At 48.0% G+C, this 27,400-nt stretch overlaps 1 protein-coding gene across 1 annotated transcript; it reads right to left on the reverse strand.

Moving 5' to 3' along the window:
• Positions 1-1,042: 1,042 nt before the first annotated feature.
• LOC117545306 (kinesin heavy chain-like) lies at positions 1,043-25,191 on the reverse strand (the record flags this gene model as incomplete). The annotated part of the gene is given in 11 exon segments (XM_034215028.1): positions 1,043-1,108; positions 1,897-2,045; positions 2,162-2,266; positions 2,438-2,562; positions 3,551-3,638; positions 12,407-12,462; positions 14,188-14,236; positions 18,731-18,835; positions 20,281-20,354; positions 20,568-20,655; positions 24,741-25,191. Coding segments are annotated over 11 exon segments (1,040 nt in total), but the record flags the coding sequence as incomplete, so codon positions are not given.
• Between the last annotated feature and the right edge of the window lie 2,209 nt (positions 25,192-27,400).

Below are 27,400 nucleotides of genomic sequence, written 5' to 3' on the forward strand. Positions count from 1 at the left end.
CTTGTAATCCCAGCTGTGGTAAGGTAGGACTCACCTTGTAATCCAGCTGCTGGACATGTAGGACTCACCTTGTAATCCAGCCTGCTGGTACAGGTAGGACTCACCTTGTAATCCCAGCTGGCTGGTACAGGTGGGACTCACCTTGTAATCCAGCTGCTGGTACAGGTAGGACTCACCTTGTAATCCAGCTGCTGGTACAGGTAGGACTCACCTTGTAATCCAGCTGCTGGTACAGGTAGGACTCACCTTGTAATCCAGCTGCTGGTACAGGTAGGACTCACCTTGTAATCCAGCTGCTGGTACAGGTAGGACTCACCTTGTAATCCAGCTGCTGGTACAGGTAGGACTCACCTTGTAATCCAGCTGCTGGGTACAGGTAGGACTCACCTTGTAATCCAGCTGCTGCGTACAGGTAGGACTCACCTGTATCCAGCTGCTGGTACAGGTAGGAAGCTGCTGGTACAGGTAGGACTCACCTTGTAATCCAGCTGCTGGTACAGGTAGGACTCACCTTGTAATCCAGCTGCTGGTACAGGTAGGACCCACTTGTAATCCAGCTGCTGGTACAGGTAGGACCCACTTGTAATCCAGCTGCTGGTACAGGTAGGACTCACCTTGTAATCCAGCTGCTGGTACAGGTCGGTGATGAGCGTCTCGTACTGTGTCTTCTCTCCATCTGACAGCGGTGCAGGGGGCAGGACGAAGCTGTCAATCACTGCTGAGGTCTCACTGCTGCTCTGCTTGTTCCTGCTGCTCAGCTGCTCCACCACAGGTACTGACTCACCTGAGGAGTTAACATCTCAAATGTTATCAAAACGTCCTCTGACAACCCAACAGTTTTACTGGCAACACATCATTAGCTTTTCTCCCTTCAAGATACATGTATTTTGATGCATGGTTCTTAATCAATAAAGACATCATAATAATTAAAGATTCAACTCAATAAACTTCCTGTGTACCTTTCCTCCAGCGCTTCAGCTCGTTCTCCAGTTTCTGGATCACGACGTTCAGACCCCGGTTCTTCTCCTTCTCCTTCTCGTACTTCTTCTTCCACTCCTCAGCCGTCAACTCCAGGTTCACAGACACCGTGTTCTTTATGGTCTTCGCTCTGAGACACAGAGACAACACTCAGACAACTGTGCGCTATCTGACAGGAAACAGCTGATGGACGGACTGATGGACGGACTGATGGAAGGACTGATGGAAGGACTGATGGACGGACTGATGGAAGGACTGATGGAAGGACTGATGGAAGGACTGATGGAAGGACTGATGGAAGGACTGATGGAAGGACTGATGGACGGACTGATGGAAGGACTGATGGAAGGACTGATGGAAGGACTGATGGAAGGACTGATGGAAGGACTGATGGACGGACTGATGGAAGGACTGATGGACGGACTGTGGAAGGACTGATGGAAGGATGATGGAAGGACTGATGGAAGGACTGATGGAAGGACTGATGGACGGACTGATGGAAGGACTGATGGAAGGACTGATGGAAGGACTGATGGACGGACTGATGGAAGGACTGATGGAAGGACTGATGGACGGACTGATGGAAGGACTGATGGAAGGACTGATGGACGGACTGATGGACGGACTGATGGACGGACTGATGGACGGACTGATGGACGGACTGATGGAAGGACTGATGGAAGGACTGATGGAAGGACTGACGGATTGTGTGTGAATTGATAAAAAGCCTTAATCAGCCTAAATGCTGCACTAATCTCAGTATGTAATCTGATGATGTTCAGACAGAAAGGACGTAAACAGTTTGACCCCAGTCCTGGACCTTGTTCTGTCTCGTCAGATACCTACCCCCCCCCCCCCCCCTCCAGACCGCTTCACAGAGAAGTGCTTCATGCTCCAACAGGTGAGTGTCTGAGGTACCTCTGTCCGAACATGAGGGTGGACTTGGTCTCGGCCTCGTTGTAGGCTGAAGGCGAGCAGCAGATGATGATGGTGGTCCGGCAGTTTCCCCCCAGAGAGTCCTGCAGGATCCGGGTCATCTTACTGTCTCTGTACGGGACATGGGTTTTCTACAAACACACATCAGTTAGTGGTGCAGGAATGAGTCCTGGACCCTGACAGGACTCCTAACGTTTAGATTACATAAAGCTCAGCTTGTGATATCTCAGGTTATTTTTGGACTCACCGTTCCTTCGCTCAGAGCAGCGATCACGTTCCCGAGAGCCGACAGAGACTTGTTGATGTTCTTGGCTTCGTCCAACACGGCGCCTTCTGCCCCCGTCTTACTCACCTGGACAAAAACATCGTCATTCAACGGGTCTCAATATTATCTTTCTAAGAGTGTGTTATTTGTATTGGTTTGTTTGATTTAGATGTGTGACTCTGGATGTTTCTGTGCTGCTCTCTTTGGAAAGGTTTCCCGAACATGACGTGGTGAATGCAAAGCTAATGCTAGCCGTACCTTCTCGCTCCCGGCCAGGTCCACCAGGTAGAGTTTCCCCGACAGTTTAAGCTCCGTCTCCACGTTCTCCTGCTTGATGTTGATCTGGAAGATGCTGTGGCTGCGAGAGCTGTGCTCGTTCATGTCTGACAACGAAACAAACAAATGCTGCGTCAGGACCACAAAACACCATGAACACCGTGAACACGTTGAACACCACAAAACACCATGAACACCGTGAACACGTTGAACACCATGAACACGTTGAACACCGTGAACACGTTGAACACCGTGAACACCGTGAACACCGTGAACACCGTGAACACCGTGAACACCGTGAACACCTTGAACACCTTGAACACCTTGAACACCGTGAACACCGTGAACACCGTGAACACCTTGAACACCGTGAACACCGTGAACACCATGAACACCATGAACACCATGAACACCTTGAACACCATGAACACCTTGAACACCTTGATGAAACATCAATAATAACCCACTGCTGGATTTAAAAAACGGAGGTTGCTAACAAGATTCTTAAATGATACGACTAAGTAGAATACTAGGAGCAACAATAGTAACAAAAGTATTGTTAGTAATAACAGTAGTATTGATAGTAGTAATAACAGTAGTAATAGCAGTAGTATTGTTAGTAATAACAGTAGTAATAGCAGTAGTATTGATAGTAAGAACAGTAGTAATAGCAGTAGTATTGTTAGTAATAACAGTAGTAATAACAGTAGTATTGTTAGTAGTAATAACAGTAGTAATAGCAGTCGTAATATTTGTAATAACAGTAGTAATAACAGTAGTATTGATAGTAGTAATAACAGTAGTAATAACAGTAGTATTGATAGTAGTAATAACAGTAGTAATAGCAGTAGTATTGTTAGTAATAACAGTAGTAATAGCAATCGTAATATTTGTAATAACAGTAGTAATAGCAGTAGTATTGACAGTAGTAATAACAGTAGTAATAGCAGTAGTATTGATAGTAGTAATAACAGTAGTAATAGCAGTAGTATTGATAGTAGTAATAACAGTAGTAATAGCAGTCGTAATATTTGTAATAACAGTAGTAATAGCAGTCATAATATTTGTAATAACAGTAGTAATAGCAGTACTGACTGGTGACGGCGACGTGCCGGTTGGCTTTCCCCTCGTCGATGACGTCCATCACTTCATTTGGACTGGAAACAAAACGCTCCGTGCAGCCCTGACAGGAGGTACAGGAAGCACACAGTATGAGTACTACAGTACTGACAGGAAGTACAGGAAGTACACAGTACGAGTACTACAGTACTGACAGGAAGTACACAGTATGAGTACTACAGTACTGACAGGAAGTACACAGTATGAGTACTATAGTCTGAGTACTACAGTCTGAGTACTACAGTAGTACTACAGTCTGAGTACTACAGTATTAGTACTACAGTATTAGTACTAGTCTGAGCACTCCAGTATTAGCACTACAGTCTGAGCACTACAGTCTGAGCACTATAGTATTAGTACTACAGTCTGAGTACTCCAGTCTGAGTACTTCAGTCTGAGTACTACAGTATTAGTACTACAGTCTGAGTACTACAGTCTGAGTACTACAGTATTAGTACTACAGTCTGAGCACTACATTCTGAGCACTACAGTATTAGTACTACAGTCTGAGTACTACAGTCTGAGTACTACAGTCTGAGTACTATAGTCTGAGTACTACAGTCTGAGTACTACAGTCTGAGTACTACAGTGGTACTACAGTCTGAGTACTACAGTATTAGTACTACAGTCTGAGTACTACAGTATTAGTACTACAGTCTGAGTACTACAGTATTAGTACTACAGTCTGAGTACTACAGTATTAGTACTACAGTCTGAGTACTACAGTGTATTAGTACTACAGTCTGAGTACTACAGTGTATTAGTACTACAGTATTAGTGCTACAGTATTAGTGTTACAGTATTAGTACTACAGTATTAGTACTACAGTCTGAGTACTACAGTCTAATGTCGTCCAGATCATTGATCCTACGCTGTCATTGGAGGCAGTCGCAATTTCTACAGGCTCGCACTACCTGTTAGCATCTGGCATATGTTAGTATCTAGCTCTCCTGCTTACAAACTTTTAGCCATCCCTGCTTATACAAGTAGTAGTTTTAGTTGTCTGCGATCTGCCGAGGCCTATTCCCACCTGTCGAGTACGGCTGTACTGAGGTGTTTTTCCCCCGGAGACGTCGCGAAGAAACGGAGTGGCTCCACCTGTTGCTGCATGCGATCTGCGATTTACGGAGGCCTGCTCGTCGCGAAGAGACGGAGCGGCTCCACCTGTTGCGATCTGCGATCTGCGATCTGCGATCTGCGATCTACGGAGGCCTGCTCCCACCTGTAGAATACGGCTGTACTGGAGAGGTTTTTACCCCGGAGTCATTGCGGAGAGACGGAGTGGATCCACGCTTCGGGCTTGGATCCGGAGGAGGATTTTACCACCGCTGGGGCCTGCTTTCCACCTGTCCTGGTTCTGCTGTTGCAGAGGCCTGCTTTCACCCCGGGGATACCACGGAGGGACCGGAGCACTTCCACGCTGCTGCTTTCGCCTGTCCTTTGCTGCTGTGCTGATTTGCTCCAGGAACATCGCGGATACTGTGTGCTGGTCTGGGAAAATGGCCCATATCGGGATTCTGCTGTGCCTGTTAACTGTTTTGGACTATGAGAAGATCTCTAGTCATTCTGAGAAGACTACTGGATTCAGGTCTGTTCTGCCACCCGCAGTGGGCATCCCCTGCAAAGGTTCGGATGTGTTGCTCAAACAATTACCGGTTGCCTTGTCACAGACAATCTGCTCAACAAAATATGTTTGTCTTTTTTGTTTTCCTGCGATGATGGTTCTTCAGGACTGCTTCTTAAGCTCTAATCACACTGTCGCAGACTTTTCCGGTGTTTCTAAATTAGATGACAATGTATGTGTGTCGATTAAGAGGAAAAGATGCCTGTTTTTTGTTGTTGTTATTACTGTCAGGAAATGTACAACCTAACCCTGGTCCGCCCAGTAGTAGTAGTCAGATCGCTACTCCTGCTGATTTTAAAGCTAGGTCTGGGTTGGGTTTCATCCACTTGAATGTGCGCAGTCTGTTAGGTAAACTAGATTTTGTCCGTATCTGGGCGAGCTCAACTGACGCTGACGTCATTGTTTTATCAGAAACATGGCTAAATAAATCTATTTTGGCTTCTGACACTGCCTTAAATGGTTTTAATGTGTATCGTACCGACCGGCCTAATAAAGGTGGTGGGGTTGCCATTTATGTTAAGAACAAGTTCAGTCTAACCACATTAGTTTCCAAATCGATCAGTAAGCAATTTGAATTTTTAGCCATAAATATAGAAGTAGCAAAGGGTCAACAGGTCATGGTAGTGAGTTGTTACAGACCCCCCTCAGCTGTCAAACATTACATTACATTACATTACATTGCATTTAGCTGACGCTTTTGTCCAAAGCGACTTACAATAAGTACATTCGACCAGGAAGACACAACCTTGAAGAAAACAGAATCATATAAGTACATCAGGTTTCATAGAGCCAAACATTTCAAGTGCTACTCAACTGGCTTTAGGTAAGCCAGTCCTTTATTAGTATAAAAGTGCTTCGTTAATAGTTCGAACGCTCGAAGTGGAGTCGAAAGAGATGAGTTTTCAGTTTGCGCCGGAAGATGTGCAAGCTATCTGCCGTCCTGATGTCAATGGGGAGCTCATTCCACCATCTTGGAGCCAGGACAGCAAACCCACGTGTTTTTGCCGATGGGAACTTGGGTCCCCCTCGCAGCGAGGGCGCAGCGAGTCGTTTGGCTGATGCAGAGCGTAGTGCACGTGCTGGGGTGTACGGTTTAACCATGTCCTGGATGTAGGAAGGGCCAGATCCATTCGCAGCATGGTAAGCAAGTACCAGTGTCTTGAAGTGGATTCTAGCAGTTACCGGAAGCCAGTGGAGGGAGCGGAGGAGCGGAGTGGTGTAGGAAAATTTAGGAAGGTTGAAGACCAGACGAGCCGCTGCATTCTGGATGAGCTGCAGAGGTCGGATGGCACATGCAGGTAGACCAGCCAGGAGGGAGTTGCAGTAGTCTAGGCGTGAGATGACGAGAGCCTGGACCAGAACCTGAGTCGCTTTCTGTGTCAGCTGGGGACGTATCCTCCTGATGTTGTAAAGCGTGTATCTGCAGCAACGGGTTGTAGCAGCGATGTTTGCAGTGAAGGACAGGTTGTTATCTAGGGTCACACCCAGATTCCTTGCGGTCTGAGTCGGGGAAACAACTGAGGTGCCGATGTTGATTGTTAGGTCAAGAGTGGGACAATCTTTTCCCGGAAGGAAGAGCAGCTCAGTCTTGTCAAGGTTGAGCTTGAGGTGGTGAGCAGACATCCACTGAGAGATGTCAGCTAGACAAGCAGAGATGCGTGCAACGACCTGGGTCTCTGAGCGGGGAAAGGACAGAATTAATTGGGTGTCGTCAGCGTAGCAGTGGTAAGAAAAACCATGCGGGCTAATGACTGATCCGAGCGAGTTTGTGTACAGGGAGAAGAGGAGGGGACCAAGAACAGAGCCCTGAGGGACCCCTGTAGTTAATTGACAAGGGTCGGACTCAGACCCTCTCCAAGTCACCCTGTAGGTACGGTCTTTCAGGTATGAGGTGAGGAGGGAAAGAGCAGAGCCTGAAACTCCATGTTTTTGGAGAGTGCGAAGGAGGATCTGATGATTCACCATGTCGAATGCAGCAGACAGGTCCAATAGGATGATGACAGAGGAGAGGGAGGCTGCTTGAGCAGTGTGCAGTTCCTCCGTGACAGCAATGAGAGCAGTTTCTGTGGAGTGACCTGCCTTGAAACCAGACTGGTGCGGATCCAGAAGGTTGTTCTGATGGAGATAACAGGAGAGTTGTTTAAAGACAGCGCGTTCAAGTGATTTAGACAGGAACGGGAGGAGAGAGACAGGCCTGTAGTTTATAACATCAGACGGGTTGAGAGTGGGTTTCTTTAGGAGAGGGTTTACTCTTGCCTCCTTGAGACTGTTTGGAAAGTGACCAGAAGTTAGAGAAGTGTTGATGAAATGGGTGAGAAACGGTAGAATATCAGGAGCGATAGTCTGAAGGAGGTTTGAAGGGATAGGGTCCAGAGAACAGGTGGTAGGGCGGGCAGAGGTAATGAGGGTAAGAACCTCACTTGGAGAGAGAGGGGAAAAGGAGGTAAGTGTGTTGGTGGAAGGAGGGTCTGGTGACCCAGCGGTGAGTAGAGGTGAGTCAGAAAAAGAAGAGCGAATATCATCAACCTTTTTTTCAAAGTGGGTAACAAAGTCGCTTGACAGAAGTGAGGAGGGGGGAGAAGCTTTTGGAGGGTCCAAGAGGGTGGAGAAGATGGAAAATAGTTTTTTAGGATTGGAATAGGAAGATTGGATCTTATCTTGAAAGAAAGTGCTTTTTGCCTGAGAGATGGAAGCAGAGAAAGAGGAGAGGAGAGCCTGATAGGTTAGGAGGTCGTCACGGTGTTTGGATTTCCACCGTTTCCGCTCTGCTGCCGTAAGGACGGTTCTATTAGCACGCAGTGCATCATTTAGCCAGGGAGCAGGAGGGGACTGACGAGCCTGCCGAGATGTGAGAGGACAGAGAGAGTCCAGAGAGGATGAGAGAGTAGAGAGGAGAGTTTCTGCAGCAGAGTTTGGAGGCAGGAGTTGGAACGAGTCAGAGGAAGGGAGGGCTGAGAGCACCGATGAGGCAAAGGTAGAGGGGGAGAGGGAGCGAAGGTTACGGCGGACAAGTGCAGGATGAGAAGAGATTAGTTTGTTATGTTTGGAAAGGGGTAGAGAGAATGAAATGAAGAAGTGATCGGATGTGTGGAGCGGGTTTACAGAGAGGTTAGAAGTAGCGCAGTTCCTTGAGAATATGAGATCAAGGACATTGCCAGCTTTATGAGTCGGTGGGGACGGAGACAGTGAGAAAGCAAAGACGGTTAACAGAGATGCTAGTTCGTCTATCTTCCCCGTCTGGAGGTTGAAGTCTCCGAGAAGTACAGAGGGAGGGCCAGTTTCAGGGATGAGTGAGAGGAGATGATCTAATTCCTCCAAGAAGTCCCCCAAGGCGTCTGGTGGACGGTAGAGAACAACAATGGTTAACTGTATAGGATGGGTTACTGTGACGGCATGGAATTCAAAGGTGGAAGGAGTGAAGTTAGGTAGCTTGAAGAGGGAAAAGCTCCATTTGGGAGAGAGCAGGAGACCAGTGCCACCTCCTCTGCCAGTGGGTCTGGGTGTATGGGAGAAGGAATATGCAGTGGAGAGAGCTGCTGGGGTGGATGTGTTGGATGGAGTAATCCAGGTCTCAGTGAGAGCAAGGAAATCCAGAGACTGCAGGGAGGCGTAGCCAGAGATGAAGTCAGCCTTAGGAACAGCTGACTGGCAATTCCACAGGCCGCCTGAAACTAGATGTTGGATCTCAGTGGAGCACGTGGGATAGACGAGAGCAGGCCGGTTATATCGATTAGGAGATACACGGGGCCAGTGATAATTGCGAGAAGACACATGAACAGGAATGGAGAAAATACACATGATTATAGCATGAGGGGCTAGAAAACTAAAGAAAAAAGAAATAAGACACCAGCTCAATCAGAGTAGGATTTGCCTCCTCTTTGCCTCCCTCGTGACTCCCGTAGGACTCTAATGTCTTTGTCAGTCTTTGACTCCCGTAGGACTCCAATGTCTTTTTCAGTCTTCGGCTGTCTGATGCTGAAGCTGACGCTCCAGGAAAGAGCTACCTAAAATGGACGCCTGATTGCTCAGTTCTCACAGCTGTAGGGGCACGCCCCTCTAATTAGTTAACTATCTACAGCTGATGGGCGACAATAGACTGGCCCTGCCTATATTAATGCAGGCTTGAGTGCTGAGACCTGTGAAGCAGGTTTCGCCTGAGCAGATCTGAGATTTAAAATCTCTCAAAAGCGATTTAGCCGTTTAAGCTACAATAACAATTATACAGAGTCGAAAAAATGAAACAGAGAAGTCTAATTAAACAAGAATATAACTTACAGTGGTTGCTGCGTCAATAGGTAATGTCGTCACCGGGTCCAGATGCACACAAAGACTCCTTGTCTTCACTAGCAAATATTTTATCACAACTAGACTACAAGGAAATAGTGCTACTTGGAGATTGTAACTGGGACTGGTTAACTGCAGTGTCAGAGGATTTAAACAACCTTTGTATCTCTTTGAATGTTACTCAGATTGTGGACAGTCCTACTCGCCCTAACATTAAGTCCCCTAATAAATTCTCCCTAATTGATCTCATTCTAACTAATGCTCCCCATAAATACTCAGCTGTGGGAGTATTTGCTAATGATCTGAGTGATCACTGTGCTGTAGCCACAATTAGGGACACTAAGGTCCAAAAGGTTAAACCTCGTATTATCATCAAGAGAGACAAAAAACATTTTGTGGAGCAGGGTTTTGTTCATGATCTGTTTGGGTTTGATTGGGGGGAAATCGATCTGTGTGCTAGAAACCGCATGGTCTTATTTTTATCTTGGTTTTATGGAGATCATTGATAGACATGCACCCCTGCGTACATTTAGGGTGAAGGGACGAGACAATCCTTGGTTTTCTGCTGAGCTGTCTAGTCTCCTTCATGAGAGAAACAAGGCCTGGGCAAAGGCTAGGCAATCAGGCTCAGAGGTAGAGTGGCTGCGTTTTAGGCAGCTAAGGAATAGCTTCACTTCACATATCAAAAGTGCAAAGTCTAAGTACTATCTGTCAGTTACCACAAAGAACCTGAATAATCCTGGAACATTCTGGAAAGCCATTAAATCGTTATCCACCGGCGATATCCGTAATGAGCTACCTCCGTGCATTACCACAGCATCTGGCTCTATATCGGACAGGGCTACTATGCTAAATTGCTTTAATGAGCATTTTGTGTCCTGCGGTTCTATGTTTGATTCTGTCACTAACTCTGCTTCTGTGAACACTACAGTATGTAACTCTGAAAAACGTGTGTTGGAAAACCCTTTTAGTTTAATCCCTTTTACTGTTGATGTTTTTCGTGAAGCTTTAACCAAGTTAGATCCTTTCTTTTTAAAGATAGCTGCAGATTGTATTGCTCTTCCTCTCACTTCTCTTTTTAACCTCTCCCTCAGCACTAACACAATTCCAAAAGTATGGAAGTCAGCGTATGTCCTGCCTTTGCTAAAAGGAGGGGAGGCCACCTTATTAAATAACTATAGACCCATCTCTAAGTTGTCAGTTCTGGCCAAGGTTCTTGAACGCCTAGTGAGAGAACAGGTAAAGGAGTTTTTATGTAACAATGACATCCTGTCTGAACATCAGTCAGGCTTTAGAAAGCAACACAGCACCATCACTGCCACAATGAAAGTGGTGAATGATATTACGAGTATCTTAGATGATAAGCTGAGTTGTGCAGCTCTATTTATTGACCTGTCCAAAGCGTTTGACACCGTCGATCATCGCATCTTAAAGCAGAGGCTACTCAGTATCGGCATGTCCAGCCATGCAGTGGGTGGTTTGTGAACTACCTCTCTGAAAGATCCCAATGTGTTCACTTTGATGGGCTGTCTTCTGAGTGGATCATACCGTGATGTTCTGTGCAGGTCCCTCCATTCAGGAGGCTGGTGTTAAATTACAGGCTGTTTTTAACATTATTCAGACTCAGCTCTCTGAACTAAAGCTTATTTTAAATGTTGATAAAACCAAGGTAAAGCTCTTTTCTAAAGCTAAAAAGACACCAGAGCCTGTTTTAGATATTGTAACTACGCAAGGACAAGTACTCAAAGTGGTTACCTGTTACAAATACCTAGGTATCTGGCTTGATGATTGTCTCACTTTTAAACTTCATGTCAATAACCTGCTTAAAAAGCTGAGGGTTAGGCTAGGTTTCTTCTACAGGAACAAGTCCTGTTTCTCGCTTGAGGCCAGGAAAAGGCTCTGTGACCTTTTGACCTGTGCTGGACTCTGGTGATCTGGTCTATATGAATGCACCTGCCCATTGCCTGGTCAAGTTAGATGCTGCGTATCACAGCGCACTGAGATTTGTGACAAACTGTAAAGCATTAACCCATCACTGTACCCTGTATGCAAGGGCTGGTTCACTTTCACTAACTGCACGGAGGCTCAGTCACTGGTACATCTTTATATACAAAGCCATGTTAGGGAAACTTCCATCTTATATCTGCTCCCTGATCTCACGGTGAATTGTAAGTGGCTACTGCCTGAGATCGCATGCTGTGGTTTTATTAGATGTGCCAACTGCTAGGACTGTCTTAGGGAAGACAGCTTTTAGATGCGCAGCTCCTCTGTCTTGGAACAGTCTGCAAATTAAATGGAAACTGAACAATCTGGTGCCACTAAATGTTTTTAAAGCTCGGTTGGATGCGACTCAATCGGAAGCTGTTGGTACCTGTTTATGTGGATAATTATGTAAATGATGCTGAATGATGTCCTTTTGTTGTTCTATTTATGTTTTTATGTTTCATGTGGAACTACTTGAGCAGGTCTGCCTTGAAAAAGAGATCAATGATCTCAATGGGATTTATCTGTATAAATAAAGGTTTGAAATTAAATGAAATGAGTACTACAGTCTGAGTACTACAGTGTATTAGTACTACAGTCTGAGTACTACAGTCTGAGTACTACAGTCTGAGTACTACAGTCTGAGTACTACAGTGTATTAGTACTACAGTCTGAGTACTACAGTGTATTAGTACTACAGTATGAGTACTACAGTCTGAGTACTACAGTCTGAGTACTACAGTCTGAGTACTACAGTCTGAGTACTACAGTGTATTAGTACTACAGTCTGAGTACTACAGTGTATTAGTACTACAGTCTGAGTACTACAGTCTGAGTACTACAGTGTATTAGTACTACAGTCTGAGTACTACAGTCTGAGTACTAAAGTGTATTAGTACTACAGTCTGAGTACTACAGTATTAGTACTACAGAGTACTCACCTTCACAAAGGGAACTCTGTTCTTGTCCTCGTGAACGGCCAGGTTTGTCTTCGACACTAAAAGATGAAACACATCCGTCAGCTTTTTAAAAAAAAAAATATAAACATATACAGTGGGGCAAAAAAGTATTTAGTCAGCCACCAAGTTCTCCCACTTAAAAAGATGAGAGAGGCCTGTAATGTTCATCCTAGGTACACTTCAACTATGAGAGACAGGATGGGGGGAAAGAATCCAGGAAATCACATTGTAGGATTTGTAATGAATGAATTGGTAAATTCCTCGGTAAAATAAGTATTTGGTCACCTACAAACAAACAAGATTTCTGGCTCTCACAGACCTGTAACTTCTTCTTTAAGAGCCTCCTCTGTCCTCCACTCGTTAACTGTATTAATGGCACCTGTTTTGAACTCGTTATCAGTATAAAAGACACCTGTCCACAACCTCAAACAGTCACACTCCAAACTCCACTATGGCCAAGACCAAAGAGCTGTCAGAGGACACCAGAAACTAAATGGTAGACCTGCACCAGGCTGGGAAGACTGAATCTGCAATAGGTAAGCAGCTTGGTGTGAAGAAATCAACTGTGGGAGCAATTATTAGAAAATGGAAGACATACAAGACCACTGATAATCTCCCTCGATCTGGGGCTCCATGCAAGACCTCACCCCGTGGGGTCAAAATGATCACAAGAACGGTGAGCAAAGATCCCAGAACCACACGGGGGGACCTAGGCAATGACCTGCAGAGAGCTGGGACCAAAGTAACAAAGGCTACCATCAGTAACACACTACGCCGCCAGGGACTCAAACCCTGCAGTGCCAGACGTGTCCCCCTGCTTAAGCCAGTACATGTCCAGGCCCGTCTGAAGTTTGCTAGAGAGCATTTAGATGATCCAGAAGAGGATTGGGAGAATGTCATATGGTCAGATGAAACCAAAATAGAACTTTTTGGTAAAAACTCAACTAGACGTGTTTGGAGGAGAAAGAATGCTGAGTTGCATCCAAAGAACACCTACTGTGAAACATGGGGGTGGAAACATCATGCTTTGGGGCTGTGTTTCTGCAAAGGGACCAGGACCACTGATCCGTGTAAAGGAAAGAATGAATGGGGCCATGTATCGTGAGATTTTGAGTGACAACCTCCTTCCATCAGCAAGGGCATTGAAGATGAAACGTGGCTGGGTCTTTCAGCATGACAATGATCCCAAACACACCGCCCGGGCAACGAAGGAGTGGCTTCGTAAGAAGCATTTCAAGGTCCTGGAGTGGCCTAGCCAGTCTCCAGATCTCAACCCCATAGAAAATCTTTGGAGGGAGTTGAAAGTCTGTGTTGCCCAGCGACAGCCCCAAAACATCACTGCTCTAGAGGAGATCTGCATGGAGGAATGGGCCAGAATACCAGCAACAGTGTGTGAACACCTTATGAAGACTTACAGAAAAGTATTGAGATGAACTTTTGTTATTGACCAAATACTTATTTTCCACCATCATTTGCAAATAAATTCTTTAAAAATCCTACAATGTGATTTCCTGGATTCTTTCCCCCATCCTGTCTCTCATAGCTGAAGTGTAGCTAGGATGAACATTACAGGCCTCTCATATTTTTAAGTGGGAGAACTTGCACAATTGGTGGCTGACTAAATACTTTTTTGCCCCACTGTACATATACATTACATTACATTGCATTTAGCTGACGCTTTTATCCAAAGCGACTTACAATAAGTACATTCGACCAGGAAGACACAGTACATAAATATTACTATATTAAATATGTTGACTCACCATCCAGTAAGTCTCTGATTTTATCCAGATAGATTTCAAAATAAGAGACCTGCAGAAAGAGGCAGACATGGTTCATTGAGCAGTAATACATGATACTATAATAACTGTGTATTTCTACTAGTGCTGTCAAAATTATCGCGTTAACGGCGGTAATACATTTTTTGAATTAATTGCGTTAAAATATTTAACGCATTTAACGCATGTGCAGAATGGCCCGCCCCATACGTGCCACCAGTGGCAGCGCCAGGGCATGGCTGGGGTAGGCTACACCCATACCAAGAAATGGCTTAGCCCCACCATGAAAAATGATGTTACAGTAAGCAAAATAAAGTCTGCCAACTCGCGCGGAGTAAATTGCACAGACAGCAGTTAGTAAGATTGATTTCAGTAGCCACGGTTTTGAAAACTTTTGTCACGTAGTGATCGTCTTCCCAATAGAACATCTTTGATAACGGCGTGGTGTTGTTGCAGGAAGTCCCGACGGAGAATACTTTTGCTGTAGTACAGGGGTGCACATAACTGGTACGCAGGTTATGTGTGTAATCTGAAATGCGTACCGTCACTTGTGTCACAAAGCACATTTGCGTATCGACGTACTTGTGAAGCTTTTCCAGAAGGCGGTTAGATCACCGGACGACAGAGTCGGTCTCCGTGTGCACAGACAGGGCTGCTGTTAACGTCGGTCTGTACAACGGAACTGTGCCAAAACTACACCAACCGGCTGCGGAGGGAGACTCCCCCCCCTTCACTGGAGAACTGCGCTAAAACAGCTGATCACAACGTTCACACTCTGTCTGAGAGGCAGACAGGTGTCTGAGAGGCAGACAGGTGTCTGAGAGGCAGACAGGTGTCTGAGAGGCAGACAGGTGGCTGAGAGGCAGACAGGTGGCTGAGAGGCAGACAGGTGGCTGAGAGGCAGACAGGTGTCTGAGAGGCAGACAGGTGTCTGAGAGACAGACGGCTGAGAGGCAGACAGGTGGCTGAGAGGCAGACAGGTGTCTGAGAGACAGACGGCTGAGAGGCAGACAGGTGGCTGAGAGGCAGACAGGTGGCTGAGAGGCAGACAGGTGGCTGAGAGACAGACAGGTCTCTGAGAGGCAGACAGGTGGCTGAGAGGCAGACAGGTGGCTGAGAGGCAGACAGGTGGCTGAGAGGCAGACAGGTGGCTGAGAGGCAGACAGGTGGCTGAGAGACAGACAGGTGTCTGAGAGGCAGACAGGTGTCTGAGAGACAGACAGGTGTCTGAGAGGCAGACAGGTGTCTGAGAGGCAGACAGGTGTCTGAGAGACAGACGGCTGAGAGGCAGACAGGTGTCTGAGAGACAGACAGGTGTCTGAGAGGCAGACAGGTGTCTGAGAGACAGACAGGTGTCTGAGAGACAGACAGGTGTCTGAGAGGCAGACAGGTGTCTGAGAGGCAGACAGGTGTCTGAGAGACAGACAGGTGGCTGAGAGACAGACAGGTGGCTGAGAGACAGACAGGTGTCTGAGAGGCAGACAGGTGTCTGAGAGGCAGACAGGTGGCTGAGAGACAGACAGGTGTCTGAGAGGCAGACAGGTGGCTGAGAGACAGACAGGTGGCTGAGAGGCAGACAGGTGTCTGAGAGACAGACGGCTGAGAGGCAGACAGGTGGCTGAGAGACAGACAGGTGGCTGAGAGGCAGACAGGTGTCTGAGAGACAGACAGGTGTCTGAGAGGCAGACGGCTGAGAGGCAGACAGGTGGCTGAGAGACAGACAGGTGTCTGAGAGACAGACAGGTGTCTGAGAGGCAGACAGGTGTCTGAGAGGCAGACAGGTGTCTGAGAGGCAGACAGGTGGCTGAGAGACAGACAGGTGGCTGAGAGGCAGACAGGTGTCTGAGAGACAGACGGCTGAGAGGCAGACAGGTGGCTGAGAGACAGACAGGTGGCTGAGAGGCAGACAGGTGTCTGAGAGACAGACAGGTGTCTGAGAGGCAGACGGCTGAGAGGCAGACAGGTGGCTGAGAGACAGACAGGTGTCTGAGAGGCAGACAGGTGTCTGAGAGGCAGACAGGTGTCTGAGAGGCAGACAGGTGGCTGAGAGACAGACAGGTGTCTGAGAGGCAGACAGGTGGCTGAGAGGCAGACAGGTGGCTGAGAGACAGACAGGTGTCTGAGAGACAGACAGGTGTCTGAGAGGCAGACAGGTGGCTGAGAGGCAGACAGGTGTCTGAGAGGCAGACAGGTGGCTGAGAGACAGACAGGTGTCTGAGAGACAGACAGGTGGCTGAGAGGCAGACAGGTGTCTGAGAGACAGACAGGTGTCTGAGAGGCAGACAGGTGGCTGAGAGGCAGACAGGTGTCTGAGAGGCATACAGGTGTCTGAGAGACAGACAGGTGTCTGAGAGGCATACAGGTGTCTGAGAGGCAGGCAGACAGGTGTCTGAGAGACAGGCAGACAGGTGGCTGAGAGGCAGACAGACAGGTGTCTGAGAGGCAGACAGACAGGTGTCTGAGAGGCAGACAGACAGGTGGCTGAGAGGCAGACAGACAGGTGGCTGAGAGGCAGACAGACAGGTGTCTGAGAGGCAGACAGACAGGTGGCTGAGAGGCAGACAGACAGGTGGCTGAGAGGCAGGCAGACAGGTGGCTGAGAGGCAGGCAGACAGGTGGCTGAGAGGCAGACAGACAGGTGTCTGAGAGGCAGACAGACAGGTGTCTGAGAGGCAGACAGACAGGTGGCTGAGAGGCAGACAGACAGGTGTCTGAGAGGCAGACAGACAGGTGTCTGAGAGGCAGACAGACAGGTGGCTGAGAGGCAGACAGACAGGTGGCTGAGAGGCAGACAGACAGGTGGCTGAGAGGCTGTTACGTGCCGTGGTGTGTGTGTGTTTCTCTCTCTCCCTCTATATTGTCTCCAGGTGCAGCTTCTCCTCAGGTGCTCCCAATCACTAATCAGGGCCTCCATAAAGTACCTGGGAAAAGCTGCAGTCTCTCTCTCCCTTCTCCCCGGGCTGGATGTGTGCAGCGTGGTGTCCATGTCTCCAATATATATATATTTGTAGCAAGAGTTGTTTTGCAAGTTGGCTGGTGAGCCGTGTTCCTGATTGATCATTAAACGACTGGATCGTTACTCAGAGATCGGTTTTCTCTCCCTTTTTGTCGTCCTTGGTCATCCTGGTGTGTTGTTACTTCCCTTTGTACCCCCTAGATCTAGAAGGGAACGTAACAGAGGCAGACAGGTGGCTGAGAGGCAGACAGGTGGCTGAGAGGCAGACAGGTGGCTGAGAGGCAGACAGACAGGTGGCTGAGAGGCAGACAGACAGGTGGCTGAGAGGCAGGCAGACAGGTGGCTGAGAGGCAGACAGACAGGTGGCTGAGAGGCAGACAGACAGGTGGCTGAGAGGCAGACAGACAGGTGGCTGAGAGGCAGACAGACAGGTGGCTGAGAGGCAGACAGACAGGTGGCTGAGAGGCAGACAGACAGGTGTCTGAGAGGCAGACAGACAGGTGGCTGAGAGGCAGACAGACAGGTGGCTGAGAGGCAGACAGACAGGTGGCTGAGAGGCAGGCAGACAGGTGGCTGAGAGGCAGACAGGTGGCTGAGAGGCAGACAGACAGGTGGCTGAGAGGCAGACAGACAGGTGGCTGAGAGGCAGACAGACAGGTGGCTGAGAGGCAGGCAGACAGGTGGCTGAGAGGCAGACAGACAGGTGGCTGAGAGGCAGACAGACAGGTGGCTGAGAGGCAGACAGACAGGTGGCTGAGAGGCAGACAGACAGGTGGCTGAGAGGCAGACAGGTGGCTGAGAGGCAGACAGACAGGTGGCTGAGAGGCAGGCAGACAGGTGGCTGAGAGGCAGACAGACAGGTGGCTGAGAGGCAGACAGACAGGTGGCTGAGAGGCAGACAGGTGGCTGAGAGGCAGGCAGACAGGTGGCTGAGAGGCAGACAGACAGGTGGCTGAGAGGCAGACAGACAGGTGGCTGAGAGGCAGACAGACAGGTGGCTGAGAGGCAGACAGACAGACAGGTGTCTGAGAGGCAGACAGACAGGTGGCTGAGAGGCAGACAGACAGGTGGCTGAGAGGCAGGCAGACAGGTGGCTGAGAGGCAGACAGACAGGTGGCTGAGAGGCAGATAGACAGGTGGCTGAGAGGCAGATAGACAGGTGGCTGAGAGGCAGACAGACAGGTGGCTGAGAGGCAGACAGACAGGTGGCTGAGAGGCAGGCAGACAGGTGGCTGAGAGGCAGACAGACAGGTGGCTGAGAGGCAGGCAGACAGGTGGCTGAGAGGCAGACAGACAGGTGGCTGAGAGGCAGACAGGTGGCTGAGAGGCAGACAGGTGGCTGAGAGGCAGACAGACAGGTGGCTGAGAGGCAGACAGGTGGCTGAGAGGCAGACAGACAGGTGGCTGAGAGGCAGACAGACAGGTGGCTGAGAGGCAGACAGACAGGTGGCTGAGAGGCAGACAGACAGGTGTCTGAGAGGCAGACAGACAGGTGGCTGAGAGGCAGACAGACAGGTGGCTGAGAGGCAGACAGACAGGTGGCTGAGAGGCAGACAGGCAGACAGGTCTCACCTTGATGTGGAACTCCAGGTTCTCGTCCATGGCGTAGATGTGGTCGAAGATATCCTGGGAGATTCTGGGGATGATCCCCATCAGACGAGGGCTGTGCAGACTCCCCTGAGGATACACTCACTGTTACTCACTAATACTCACCGCTAATACTCACTAATGTTCACTGTTAATACTCACTAATACTCACTGTTAATACGCACTGTTGGCAACCACTAATACTCACTAATACTCACTGTTAATACTCACTAATACTCACTGTTAATACTCACAGTTGGCAACCACTAATACTCACTGTTCATACCCACTAATACCCACTGTTGATACTCACAAATACTCACCAATACTCAGTGTTAATACTCACTGTTAATACTCACTAATACTCAGTGTTAATACTCACTCTTGACACTCACTAATACTCAGTGTTAATACTCACTGTTAATACTCACTGTTAATACTCACTGTTGATACTCACTGTTAATACCCACTAATACCCACTATAGATACTCACAAATACTCACCAATACGCAGTGTTAATACTCACTGTTAATACTCAGTGTTAGTATTCACTGATACTCACTAATACTCACTAACACTCGATGTTATTACTCACTGTTAATACTCACTGATACTCACTAATACTCTATTTTAATACTCACTGATAATACTCGTTAATACTCACTAATACTCACTTTTAATACTCACCAATACTCAGTAATGTTCACTGTTGATACTCACTAATACTCGCTGATACCCACTGTTAATACTCACTGTTAATACTCACTGGTACACACTGTTAATACTCACTGTTAATACTCACTAGTACACACTGTTAATACTCACTAATACTCACTTTTAATACTCACTAATACTCACTAATACTCACTGTTAATACTCACTAGTACTCACTTTTAATACTCACTGATAATCGCTGTTAATACTCACTAATACTCACTGGTACTCACTGTTGATGCTCACTGGTACTCACTGTTAATACTCACTAACACTCAGTGTTAATACTCACTAACACTCAGTGTTAATACTCACTAGTAATCACTGTTAATACTCACTAACACTCAGTGTTAATACTCACTAGTAATCACTGTTAATACTCACTAACACTCAGTGTTAATACTCACTAGTAATCACTGTTAATACTCACTAACACTCAGTGTTAATACTCACTAGTAATCACTGTTAATACTCACTAACACTCAGTGTTAATACTCACTAGTAATCACTGTTAATACTCACTAACACTCAGTGTTAATACTCACTAGTAATCACTGTTAATACTCACTAACACTCAGTGTTAATACTCACTAACACTCAGTGTTAATACTCACTAGTAATCACTTTTACTACTCACTGATACTCACTAATACTCACTGATACTCACTAGTACTCACTTTTAATACTCACTAATACTCGGTGTTATTACTCGGATTAGGTTTTTACTCAGACACTCAACGCTGGAACAGAACACTTCAGGGAAATGGGTTTTGTTCTGATGACGCGGTCAGGTGAGTGATGGAGAGTAAAGAGAGTCTGACCTCCATGGTGTGAGTCTTTCCTGACGCCGTCTGGCCGTAGGCAAAGATCGTCCCGTTGTACCCCCCCAACACGTCTGAAACACACACATTACATACATGGAACAAGCAACATACATCAAACACAATAACAACATCATCAACAAAGAAATGAAATAATGATATCAATTATAATAAGAAAATATAAAAATAATTACCACAGTAAAATAAATAACAGTATAATAATAATAATAATAATTGTATTAAAATAAATAATAATTATATATAATGATGACAGAGAAGGAGCTGACCTTTGACGATCTGCTTGGCGCAGGAGTCGTAGACCTGGACCTGCTCAGAGTCCGGAGCGAGGACTCGGTCGAACACATACGGCTTCCCCTGGAACACACACACACACACACACACACACACACACACACACACACACACACACACACACACACACACACACACACACACACACACACACACACACACACACACACACACACACACACACACACACACACACACACACACACACACACACACACACACACACACACACACACACACACACACACACACACACACACTTTATTAAACATCTTTAATAATGATATTGATTTTATTGATTATACATATTGGATATTTAATAATTGGATTGACTAATTTATAATATTAATTATTTTGTATTTTCTTTATATTGACAAAATTAATTGTATTGAATATATTTCTAATATTATTGATGTTGATTGTATTTATTATTTTAACAGTATTTATTCTAATCTTTCATGAAGTAATACAAATACTTCCAGATTCTGAAATGTCCACAATTTAACACAGGATCAGAACAACCAATAATAACAATCAAGGGGTCACAGGGAGAGTATTTCCCATGAGGCTTTGCAGCAGCTGGCCCGCATCTCATTAAATCAGGAAATGAAATTAGTGGCAGGAAGTTTACGGTAGAATTAATTCATCCTTTCAAAATAAGAGAGAAAGGATCACTGGTTTCTCTCCTGAAATCACAACAGGTTTATAAATAATAATATAATAATAATAATAATAATAATAATAATAATAATAATAATAATAATAATAATAATAATATAAATAAAGACTTACGAGGGATTCGTCTTGGTGTTTTTGGTGCATGGATAAATATACATAAAAATAAAATGAAAACACTGATAAAAAACTATTTTAATAAAACTATAATAACATAGCAATATTTAAATTGAACAAATGAAGCTCAGTCAGCGCCAGTGGTGTAGTGGGGATTTTTTTACTGGGGGGACGCTATTTGAATTAGGTCATCCCAAACAATGCCACACAAGTGCGCACGCGCGCAGTGCACTCACAAAACGGGCAGACAGGTCCACAGAAACTACCGGTATGCTTAGTCCTACTTTAGTTACTGTACTGCAAAAAGCAGACGGCGCTGCGCTCAACACACACAGACTCAACACCATGGACACACTGGTACATAAGTTACATAAACAAAGTATAGGCCTAAACTGCATAAGCTACAGTATTGCAACTAAGCAGACAGTGCTGCTTCTCTCTCTCTCTATCTACACTTTCAAAATCTATTTAAAACTCATAACAAACAAACACAATTCCCAAAGTTGTCCTGAAAAGCACCAGGAGTCTAGCACCAGGAGTCTAGCCCCAGGAGTCTAGCCCCAGGAGTCTAGCCCCAGGAGTCTAGCACCAGGAGTCTGGCACCAGGAGTCTAGCACCAGGAGTCTAGCCCCAGGAGTCTAGCACCAGGAGTCTGGCACCAGGAGTCTAGCACCGGGAGTCTAGCCCCAGGAGTCTAGCACCACGAGTCTGGCACCAGGAGTCTAGCACCAGGAGTCTAGCACCAGCAGTCTAGCACCAGGAGTCTGGCATCAAGAGTCTGGCACCAGGAGTCTGGCACCAGGAGTCTAGCAAGAGCAGTCTAGCACCAGCAGTCTGGCACCAGCAGTCTGGCATCAGCAGTCTAGCACCAGCAGTCTGGCATCAGGAGTCTGGCACCAGGAGTCTGGCATCAGGAGTCTGGCACCAGGAGTCTAGCACCAGGAGTCTGGCATCAGGAGTCTAGCACCAGGAGTCTGGCACCAGGAGTCTAGCACCAGCAGTCTAGCACCAGCAGTCTAGCACCAGGAGTCTGGCATCAAGAGTCTGGCACCAGGAGTCTGGCACCAGGAGTCTAGCACCAGCAGTCTAGCACCAGCAGTCTAGCACCAGCAGTCTGGCACCAGCAGTCTGGCATCAGCAGTCTAGTACCAGCAGTCTGGCATCAGGAGTCTGGCACCAGGAGTCTGGCATCAGGAGTCTGGCACCAGGAGTCTGGCATCAGGAGTCTGGCACCAGGAGTCTAGCACCAGGAGTCTGGCACCAGGAGTCTAGCACCAGCAGTCTGGCATCAGCAGTCTAGCACCAGCAGTCTGGCATCAGGAGTCTGGCACCAGGAGTCTAGAACCAGGAGTCAGGTACCAGGAGTCTAGCACCAGGAGTCTAGCACCAGGAGTCTAGCACCAGGAGTCAGGTACCAGGAGTCTAGCACCAGGAGTCTAGGACCAGGAGTCTAGCACCAGGAGTCGAGCACCAGGAGCCTAGTACCAGGAGTCTAGCACCAGGAGTCTGGCATCAGGAGTCTGGCACCAGGAGTCTAGCACCAGGAGTCTAGGACCAGGAGTCTAGCACCAGGAGTCTAGAACCAGGAGTCAGGTACCAGGAGTCTAGCACCAGGAGTCTAGCACCAGGAGTCTAGAACCAGGAGTCAGGTACCAGGAGTCTAGCACCAGGAGTCTAGGACCAGGAGTCTAGCACCAGGAGTCTAGAACCAGGAGTCTAGCACCAGGAGTCAGGTACCAGGAGTCTAGCACCAGGAGTCTAGCACCAGGAGTCTAGAACCAGGAGTCAGGTACCAGGAGTCTAGCACCCGGAGTCTTGCACCAGGAGTCTTGCACCAGGAGTCTAGAACCAGGAGTCAGGTACCAGGAGTCTAGCACCAGGAGTCTAGCACCAGGAGTCTAGAACCAGGAGTCAGGTACCAGGAGTCTAGCACCAGGAGTCTAGCACCAGGAGTCTAGCACCAGGAGTCAGGTACCAGGAGTCTAGCACCAGGAGTCTAGCACCAGGAGTCTAGCACCAGAAGTCTAGAACCAGGAGTCAGGTACCAGGAGTCTAGCACCCGGAGTCTTGCACCAGGAGTCTAGCACCAGGAGTCTAGAACCAGGAGTCAGGTACCAGGAGTCTAGCACCCGGAGTCTTGCACCAGGAGTCAGGTACCAGGAGTCTAGCACCAGGAGGCTAGAACCAGGAGTCAGGTACCAGAACTATGTCTCATTATATCAGAACTATACGTACGAAACGCTCTGGGGGGCCAAACGGCTCTGTGTGTACGCCATATACGATCATAGCCCGCCTCTCCCCACCTCTCCTGCTCACCCCGCGTCATTGCTGATGCGTTTCGCCAACAACAACAAAGGCGGATCACCGGGCTGCGTTTGTGCTCCAGACGCGACCGACCATGATACAGATGTTAGTGAAAACTCTACAGCTCCTCGACCACAACCATCAGCATCAAGTGGACCTGGAGAACTACATGAACTACATGTTGCTAAATCCACCGCGGGGAATAACCAGAAGGGCAACCAGGCAACCATGGCAACCATGCTCGGAGGTCTTCTTCGCTGCTTTTGGTGTATTTTGTGGCAGAAGTACAGCGCCACTTACAGGCCAGGCATATGTACTACAGCGTCTCCAGCGGGTTGAGCGCTCTCGTGCGGACGGAATACTTTTTGAACGACTGGTTTGTTTTCGTCTCCGTGTGGACGGGGTTTTATATTCTAAATCAGTATTATTATATTCTCTGTTGATTATTTTTCATATATTCCTTTGTTCCAGATTTCTATCAATATTTCATAACAGAAACAAACAAACATTTTCTTGTCTGTCTTTTATTTTGAAGGTGAGATGAACTCATTATCAGTCATGCATTATAGTTTATTATTTATTTATTGTACTTAAGTAATTAATTATTCACATTTATATTCAATTAACTTAATAAACTGATTTTTAATTATTATTTCTAATCCTCCATGAAATGAATGTATTAGAGAGAAGATAAGAGAGGACTCTATTTGTCCTGAAGGAAGTAGTTGTGACAGTACACCAGCAGCATGGCACACTAACAGAGCAGTGTTTAGTGGAGCAACCGAACGTTTAGTGGCAGATACGTAACTGCACGTTATTATAGAACATTATTATTAATAATGATAATAATAATAATATTGCACATGTTATATAGCAGAGTGTGTGATGACTGAGGATGAAGATGATGATGAAAAAGCCTCTTGATGATGAAGAGGAGTTCCGGTTTCCATTGTTGCTGACAGGCCGAGGGTGTGCCACACACACACACACACACACACACACACACACACACACACACACACACACACACACACACACACACACACACTCACCGCGACCACCACGGTGTCCTCTCCGTTGAATTTGGGGATGTCCTTGTCTCCTCTGCTCCTCTCGGACTCGTTGAGAGGTCTGAAGCGACACATCACCTTCACCCCGCAGAGCCCGCATCCCGCAGCCTCCTCCATCCCAGAAACACACCGGAGCACCGGGGACAGAGAGCCAGAAACACCGGGCACAGAGAGCCAGAAACACCGGGCACAGAGAGCCAGAAACACCGGGCACAGAGACCCAGAAACACCGGACACAGAGAACCAGAAACACCGACCCTCCGGCTGAGAAACGCCCGCAAACAGGGCCTCTCGCTCGGCTTCTCTTCGCTTCTCTTGCCGGTCAGGTTGATGCTGCTCCGGTAGACTCACCGTCTGTCTGTGTTCTCCATCAGACTGAACACTCCCACCTGGAGGAGCCGCGGTGCACTCTGGGACATGGAGTCCTGCTGCTGGAACATCATCACAACCAATCAGAGTACTTCATTTAAACTGGGGCTAAGAATTAAAGAATATCAAATATATAAATATAAAATGTTAAAGTTAGAATGTACAATAAAAGATACAATTAAAAATATTTAAATAAAAGATAAAATAAAATATTTAAAATAAAATATTTAAATAAAATATTTAAGTCCTGCTGCTGTCCGTCTATACATGGAGACAATCACAACCAATCAGAACACATTATTTATCCTGGGGAAATGTTTCATTCAGAAAGAAAGAAAATAAAAAGATACAAATAAAACTATTTAGGTAAATATATGTTATTAAAATGTGAGTGTGGGATACACAGATGCAATTTAAATAAATATAATAAAACAAATATGTTTAGAAATACAAGGTATTAAAGGTAGGGTAGGTAAGAATGGAAAAAGCTTGAGTGCTCTAGAATTAGAAAGTACAACCGGAAACAATCTGCCCCTTCCTTCAGACTTCCTCACAGAGCCCCTCCTCCAACACACACGAACGCGCACATGACCAGGTGAGGCCCCCCTCACTCTGCAAGGTGAGACCCCCCCTCACTCTGCAAGGTGAGGCCTCCTCACTCAGCAAGGCGAGCCCCCCTCACTCTACAAGGCGAGGCCCCCCTCACTCTGCAAGGTGAGACCCCCCCTCACTCTGCAAGGTGAGGCCTCCTCACTCAGCAAGGCGAGCCCCCCTCACTCTGCAAGGTGAGCCCCCCCTCACTCTGCAAGGTGAGCCCCCCTCACTCTGCAAGGGGAGCCCCCCTCACTCTGCAAGGTGAGCCCCCCTCTGTCTGCAAGGTGAGGCCTCCTCACTCTGCAAGGTGAGTCCCCCCTCACTCTGCAAGGTGAGGCCCCCCTCACACTGCAACGTGGGCCCCCCCTCACTCTGCAAGGTGAGGCCTCCTCACTCTGCAAGGTGAGTCCCCCCTCACTCTGCAAGGTGAGCCCCCCCCTCTGTCTGCAAGGTGAGGCCTCCTCACACTGCAAGGTGAGCCCCCCCTCACTCTGCAAGGTGAGGCCTCCTCACTCTGCAAGGTGAGCCCCCCCTCACTCTGCAAGGTGAGCCCCCCCTCACTCTGCAAGGTGAGGCCCCCCTCACTCTGCAAGGTGATCCCCCCTCACTCTGCAAGGTGAGCCCTCCTCACTCTGCAAGGTGAGCCCCCCCTCACTCTGCAAGGTGAGGCCCCCCTCACACTGCAAGGTGAGGCCCCCCCTCACTCTGCAAGGTGAGCCCCCCCTCTGTCTGCAAGGTGAGCTCCCCCTCACTCTGCAAGGTGAGTCCCCCCTCTGTCTGCAAGGTGAGGCCTCCTCACTCTGCAAGGTGAGCCCCCCCTCACTCTGCAAGGTGAGGCCTCCTCACTCTGCAAGGTGAGCCCCCCCTCACTCTGCAAGGTGAGGCCTCCTCACTCTGTAAGGTGAGCCCCCCCTCACTCTGCAAGGTGAGGCCTCCTCACTCTGCAAGGTGAGCCCCCCTCACTCTGCAAGGCGAGCCCCCCTCACTCTGCAAGGTGAACCCCCCTCACTCTGCAAGGCGAGCCCCCCTCACTCTGCAAGGCGAGCCCCCCCTCACTCTGCAAGTTGAGTCCCCCCTCACTCTGCAAGGTGAGCCCCCCCTCTGTCTGCAAGGTGAGGCCTCCTCACTCTGCAAGGTGAGCCCCCCCCCCCCTCACTCTGCAAGGTGAGGCCTCCTCACTCTGCAAGGTGAGCCCCCCCTCACTCTGCAAGGTGAGGCCCCCCCTCTGTCTGCAAGGTGAGGCCCCCCTCTGTCTGCAGTGAGGCCATCCTCACTCTGCAAGGCTGAGGCCCCCCCCTCACTCTGCAAGGTGAGGCCCCCCTCACACTGCAAGGTGAGGCCCCCCTCACTCTGCAAGGTGAGCCCCCCCTCTGTCTGCAAGGTGAGGCCTCCTCACTCTGCAAGGTGACCCCCCCTCACTCTGCAAGGTGAGGCCTCCTCACTCTGCAAGGTGAGGCCTCCTCACTCTGCAAGGTGACCCCCCCTCACTCTGCAAGGTGAGTCCCCCCTCTGTCTGCAAGGTGAGGCCTCCTCACTCTGCAAGGTGAGCCCCCCCCCTCACTCTGCAAGGTGAGGCCTCCTCACACTGCAAGGTGAGGCCTCCTCACTCTGTAAGGTGAGCCCCCCCTCACTCTGCAAGGTGAGGCCTCCTCACTCTGTAAGGTGAGCCCCCCCTCACT

The sequence above is a fragment of the Gymnodraco acuticeps genome, unplaced genomic scaffold (genome assembly GCF_902827175.1).
Source record: "Gymnodraco acuticeps unplaced genomic scaffold, fGymAcu1.1, whole genome shotgun sequence".
Classification (NCBI taxonomy): domain Eukaryota; kingdom Metazoa; phylum Chordata; class Actinopteri; order Perciformes; family Bathydraconidae; genus Gymnodraco; species Gymnodraco acuticeps.